This window comes from Podarcis muralis, chromosome 15, assembly GCF_964188315.1.
Source record: "Podarcis muralis chromosome 15, rPodMur119.hap1.1, whole genome shotgun sequence".
Classification (NCBI taxonomy): Eukaryota; Metazoa; Chordata; class Lepidosauria; order Squamata; family Lacertidae; genus Podarcis; species Podarcis muralis.
The window spans coordinates 3,671,337-3,678,144 of NC_135669.1; the positions used below are offsets into that span (position 1 = coordinate 3,671,337).

Sequence of the window (6,808 nt, forward strand, 5' to 3'; positions counted from 1 at the left end):
AGCCGAAGCAGTCATTCTTTGCTTTGCACAGTCAAAGGGAGGCTGGAGACAGCTCAAGTTGGCACTTCGGCTTCTGAAATCAAAGGGCTACTCCGTCGCCTCATCAACCCCCTGCCCAAAATGATCAAAGGCCTCTTTGTTACGACTTGCATGGTACTTCTTCACCATCAAGGTAAGGTGGTTTTTTTTTTAAAGAAGCCAAACAAAACCAAAAAGGAAAACTCCATCAGAACTTTGAAAACTTGTGTAGTCCCTGATTAGCTTCTATAGCTTTGTCAGTGTTTTTAATGATTAACAAGCCAGCACATACCCAGTATGAGTTTCTACAGCCGCACCAAGGAAAGTTTCCTAGAGACTTTGTTTCTGTTCCTGAGCGGATGCTTTTCTTTTCTGCTGTTTTATCTTTTTACATCTTGAAACAGGGCTTGAGAATGTCAGTTGGAAAGTCCTGAGAATGTCACAGTGTGGAACAAAAGAAAGTATTTCAGTCATTTGGGAATGAAGAGTTCCAAGAAACTAGAAAGGGAGGGTTGGTTTGTTGGAAGAAGTTGGAAGAAAGCAGCATTTTAACAGGAAAAGTGTGTTCAGTTTTAAACGGGCTGCAAGGGTGAGATATAAATCATAGGCACAAACTTGCACGATATCAATGATGACGAGCAGCTTGATAATAACTAAACTATATTTTGAGTAACAGTGGATTGAACTGTATTCAAGCCATCATGACTCCAGTTACTTTGTGCAGCAGCTTACAAGAATGGAAACCCCACAGGTCTGATCTGGCACAGACCACAGTAATAAAGGAAACCATTTTTCTTCCCTTCAAAAATGTAAGAATAATGCTACATAGTGTTTTATATAACACTTTAGAATGTTTGAGGCAGCTAGCACACATTATCTCAATAAAGGGCTTTCTTAATATTCAGACTGTCCAGATCCATTGCTCAAAATGTTTTAATTCGTTTAGTGAGAAATCATGGGAGTGGGTGAGAGCCAAGGGTGGTGTGTGTGATTTGCTCAAAAAAACAAACATTTAATAAGATTAAGGAATGACAATTGTAATGTTAAATCTGTAAGGCTGTAATCCTATACAGTGGTACCTCGGGTTAAGTACTTAATTTGTTCCGGAGGTCCGTACTTAACCTGAAACTGTTCTTAACCTGAAGCACCACTTTAGCTAATGGGGCTTGCTGTTGCCGCCGCGCCGCCAGAGCACGATTTCTGTTCTCACCCTGAAGCAAAGTTCTTAACCTGAAGCACTATTTCTGGGTTAGCGGAGTCTGTAACCTGAAGTGTATGTAACCTGAACCATATGTAACCCGAGGTACCACTGTACATACTTAGCTGGGAGCAAGGGCCACTGAATACAGCAGGAGTCCCTTCTTGATAAATGTGCATCGGATTGCTATGCAAACAATTTTCCAGTTTAGAGGAATGTTCAGAACACTATGGCACAGGAGGAAACCCCAGTAATTTCAATGGGCTGTCATGTAGATTATTTCTTTTGCAAGAGCAATCCTGCCTGTGTGCTGCAGGGAGGGACTGATGGCAGAGGCTCTGAGATGTCCAAGGTCAAAATGGGTACATGGCAGCTTGGGATGAAGGAGAAATTAGATTTGGTTTGTGTTTAAGGGGGAATCTACTTTGTTCACACTTTTCAAAATGATGTGCAAATACAGCCATCCTTTGAAATTAGCATTTCTCTGAATTTTGCAGAGCAGTTCCCTAGCCAAAAAAGATGTACAAAAATGTGTATTGCAGGGTAACACCTGCCTAAAAATGCACATATTCAAGAAAATAGCACACCAAAATGCATTAGGTAGGGGGAAATGTATTAGAAAAAAAAATGTGTGTATTAGGAGAAATTAACACTGAAATGCATTTACCTACTGATGTGGTAATGTGGAGAACAGGAAAATGAGAAAATGAGAGGAACGAAAACTGACTGATTCTTCCATTCCTAATTGCAGCAGGGTGGAAGGAGGTTTTGCATTTGCTTTTTGCTTTTCATTTTTTTCTAAATAAAACTGATGGCTCTCCTGTGGGAGGGTGAATACATATGTCGGGTTAGGATATGACCTCTCTCCATTTGGAGGGGCATGATGAGGAACTGGAAAGGCTTCCCCTGATCCATCTCCTGCACACCTCCAACATGCCCACAATCTGCCCTCCCACCTTCCGCTTTCCTTCTCAGGGAAGACTTTCATACATTGATATGCATCACAAAGAGCTGTCACATTGAATCATAGAATTGTAGAGTTGGAAGGGACCCCAAGGATCATCTAGTGCAACCCGCAACAATGCAGGAATCTCAGCTAAAGCATCCATGGCAGAAGGCCATTGAGGCTTAAACATTGTGGTCATCTGTCATGGATGCTTTAGTTGAGATTCCTGCATTGCAGGGCGTTGGACTAGGTGACCCTCTATAATTCTAGGATTCTATTATTCTGTGCAGTTGGCCATTTACAGTTAGCAGCAGGACAGTATTCCTGGGTGATATTCAATGCTACCCACTGAGTAACTTGGGTTCATTAGTTTCGATGGGTGTACTCTGTGTAGGACTTAGTGGAATACAACCCTATGACTTAGAATACTTAGTTGGCATCAAAATAACAAAACCAAATGGTAAATTGAAATACAGCAGAGATTTTTTTTAAAAAAACAACATATTGCATATTGTCAACAATAAGAATAAATCATAAATTCACTGATGTTGATAGTAGTGCAAATAAGATTAATGTAGTACAGTTATTCATGCTTCATCAACCAGTATCTTCCATATTAGTTAAGACTGTACCTTGTAACTCACATCCTTCACTTACATAATAAACATGCTCCACACAGATATCACTCTCCATTTCCCTTATTTTAACAACATGAATAAGTGTGATCATACTTAAAATATCCCAAAATTTCACTAGCTGTTAATGAATTGTCATGTTCCTCTTTTTTCTAGTTCTAGTCTTGAAGCTCTCTATCTTCCTTTTTTAAAATATGGCCCAAAGGGCCACCAATAGGTCTATTGGGAATGTCTAAGTTCTTTCAAAATTCATTTACAGTATTTTGGATAAGTCCAAAATAGATGACCTTTTCTGATGGTGCGGTTCCTCTCTTGATGCTATGCATAAATGACCAGGCTTCTGACTGTGCTGAAGGAAATGGCCCCCATATGGAGCACAAAGATGGTGTCCTATGAGCCCCACCCACATTCTGAACTAGTCCAGCCCAGATACAGACTTTTCAACCTCACTGAGCACGCTAAGAAACATTGTTCATATTTAGATGCTGAACATGAGTTCTGAACTCCTTTGGTCATTATGGAAAGAGGCTTGTATGCACACCCCAGCTCTGGACCCTTCTCCATTTGTGCTTCAGAGTCCTTCTTCTCAGGCTTAAATGGCCCCATAAATATCTCCCTTCAGTTGGTATGATTGTCTAAGGCAAATTGAGGTACCTGCTCCATTCCCATGCTCTAGGGACACTGTTTACATGCCATAAGAGGCTAAGTGAACAGCCAGTGATGACAAGGAGTGCGGGGAGCAAAGGGTCAGGAAGCTCCAGGAATTGGTAGTGGGTGTTCTGCAGGATTGTGGGCCTTGGCAAATGCCTGCCAGTGCTGACCCCTGGTGCTGGCACATTGCTATTAAGAAATCTCTGATTTCCCATTCAATTTTTCAACGTTCCATGTGGCAATGTGGTAGCCCTCCTAGTGAGAAAGACTGACTATGGCCCTAGCTGCCACTTCTCCCTCCTCTTTCTCCATTCTTCCTTGTAACATGTACCACGGGAACCTTTGGCCTGAGACCAGCCCTCCAAATCTCAGAACTCTCCCCAGGCTCTCCTCAGGTCATACATCTCACTGGACCTGCTTCACACTATCTTTGAGTATTTGGGCCGTGCTGGATTATATCTCATACCCTCCAACATTTCTCTGATGTTCTGTATTATTATATTATATTATATTATATTATATTATATTATATTATATTATATTATATTATATTATTATATTATTATTCAATACCCTGTCCATCTGACTTTCCAACATATATAAAACACAATAAAACATTAAACATTAAAAAACTTCCCTATACAGGACTGCCTTCAGATGGCTTGGGGGCTGGATAACTCCATACCCTCCAACATTTCTCCATTGAAAATAGGGATGTCCTAAGGAAAAGTGGGACATTCCAGTATCAAATCAGAAACCGGGATAGCTTCTGTAAATCTGGGACTGTCCCTGGAAAATAGGGACACTTGGAGAATCTGATATCGTTGAACTCTGATAACGCTTTTTGGATGGCAGAGAAATTAGTCTACAGTACAAAAATAACATTTGCATTCATTGAATCCACCTCCCTCTGGCTCCTCCTACCCCTGGTATGTGGCCCTATAAAGGTTGCTTAGAAGGGGATGTGGCCCTCAGGCTGAAAAATGTCCTCCACCCCAGTGTACTATAACACAACTGTGCACCTTTATGCCCCCAACTGACAGTCAGTTGTGTGATGAAGGCCTGGAGGAAAAGCACAACGACCACACACCATATTTTGTGCAATACTGCTTGCAAATGGGTAGATCAGGGAAATCATGCAACGGTGGCAGTTCCACCTATCTTGCACCCTGTAGTTTGGTACAAGCTGCAGCAGCTAAAGCAGCAGCACACTGCTTGTTTCAAGGATGAGGGGTTGTTGTTCTGCCAGGGTCCTTAAATAGCTCTGAGTGAAGTCGCCCACACCCTGCATTCTGCTAATCAAGTCCTATGTTAGTTGTTGGCATGTTCTGTTCTCCAGGTTGCTGTTGAATAATTTGCCTTCAGGTTTGGCATACCCAAAATAGGTCTGCCCGCCCACACAGAGAACAAGATCCATAACGCACCCTCTTACTCATGCCATCTGAGATGGAATAAATCCAGATGGAGTCCACCATCAAAGTATCTGTGTGATATTCACAATTCCCAAATGCCTGTCCCTAGTCCATACTTCACTTACATGGAGCACGTGGCAACAGTGGCGTAGCGTGGGGGGTGCAGGGGGGGCCGGCCGCACCAGGCGCAACATCTGAGGTTAGGGCAAATCCACTGGTTAGGGGGCGCAAATCCACGGGTTGGGGGGGCAAATTACTTGCCTTGCCCCGGGTGCTGACAACCCACGCTACGCCACTGCGTGGCAAACCCTGTAAGCAGTGGGTGGTTCATTTGGTCACTAGATCCGTCTGTGTCAATGCAGTATCATTTCATCAGTTGAATGAAGATTGCTGACTTTTGGGTCTGCTAATAAGCAACTTTTAAAACAGGCTAACCAGCAGAGCCATTTACTACTACTACTACTACTACTACAGTGGTACCTCGGGTTACATAGGCTTCAGGTTACAGACTCCGCTAACCCAGAAATAGTACCTTGGGTTAAGAACTTTGCTTCAGGATGAGAACAGAAATCGTGCTCTCATGGCGCAGTGGCGATGGGAGGCCCCATTAGCTAAAGTGGTGCTTCAGGTTAAGAACAGTTTCAGGTTAAGAACGGACCTCCGGAAAGAATTAAGTACTTAACCCAAGGTACCACTGTACTACTATATTCCCCCCTCATTCCCCCTCCTGGAATATTACTGAAGAATCCTGTGCACACTTACTTAGGAGTAAGCCCCATTGAACACAGTGAGACTTACTTCTAAGTAGCAGCCCTTCTTGCATTTAAAGAATGCGCTCATCTCCCCCACCTCAGTCTTTTTTTCTTCTCCAGACTAAACATACCCAGTACCTTCAACCTTTCCTCACAGGCTTATTTCCATTTTCATGGCCTTCCCCTGATCTTATTGTCATTTGTCTACACCAGGGAGCTGCTTCTCCTCCTCCTCCTCCTCCTCCTCCTCCTCTTTGTTGTCGTTTTGGCCTGGCAGACCAGATTGTTTATCTGTCTATACCTTTGTGAACCAACTTTGACAGGTAGGTGGGTGGGACAACCCACCTGCCACTCACCTGACATCATTATGATGTCACATGACTGACTAATGGGTCGTCCTGCTTGCGTTGTGTTTCCCAAGCACCCAGCTGGTTGTGGAGCACTTGGGAACTGCAAAGGGGGATTTGCCACCCATATGCTATGGGTCTGGGAAGCACTGAGCAATAGGTTGGCAAAACTACTATCGAAAGGGATCTACTGCATGATCAAGTTTCCCATGGGAAACTTAGTTATGCAACTGATCCAGAAGGCTTCAAGTCCCTGCCCTTCAGCTACACTCTTCTTAAAGTGAGCCATCACAGAGCTGCACACCTGGCACACTTTGACCCATTTCTGTAGCATGTGGGAGACACACTCTGAATAAGGGGTGTGTATTGGGGCAAAGTTATCCAGCATTCTGATGAGGCCTCATTTACTCCCTAATTCATTTCCTGTTATTCAGTAGGAGTTTAAGTTCTATGCATAGCCCTTTCCAGTGAAAAGCTAATTAGTCACTACTACTACTACTAGCATTTCATAGCCTAAGGCCAATCTTATGTCTGGGCTGTGGTAAACATACAGGCAAGTCTCTGAAAGTAGTAATTTAATGGATGAACTTTATACCTGGCAGGCATGCTCACACATTATCTATGCAGATATGAATAGTCCTGAAGAAAAAACAATTCTGAATTAAACAGTCTTGGCCTCAACAAACTGTGACCAAAAAACCTTGATTCTTTAAAAAAAAATAAACCAGAGAATCTGGAAGTTCTGAACTCAATTGTTTCATGCAAACTTTGCAAAGATAAATATAGTTACCGTAGTATTTGGCAAGCGGTTGGAAACTAGGCATGCAAGAGAATATGTGTGAGGATAAT

At 42.8% G+C, this 6,808-nt stretch overlaps 1 protein-coding gene across 1 annotated transcript in view; it reads left to right on the forward strand.

Annotated features, from left to right (window-relative positions):
- ADAM28 (ADAM metallopeptidase domain 28) overlaps positions 1 to 6,808 on the forward strand; it is a 69,249-nt gene continuing 62,441 nt past the window's right edge. Inside the window, exon 1 of the mRNA XM_028707916.2 lies at positions 1 to 172. Within this exon, the coding sequence (XP_028563749.2) occupies positions 121 to 172 (52 nt within the window). The 5' untranslated portion in view covers positions 1 to 120. The remainder of the gene's footprint in view (positions 173 to 6,808) is intronic.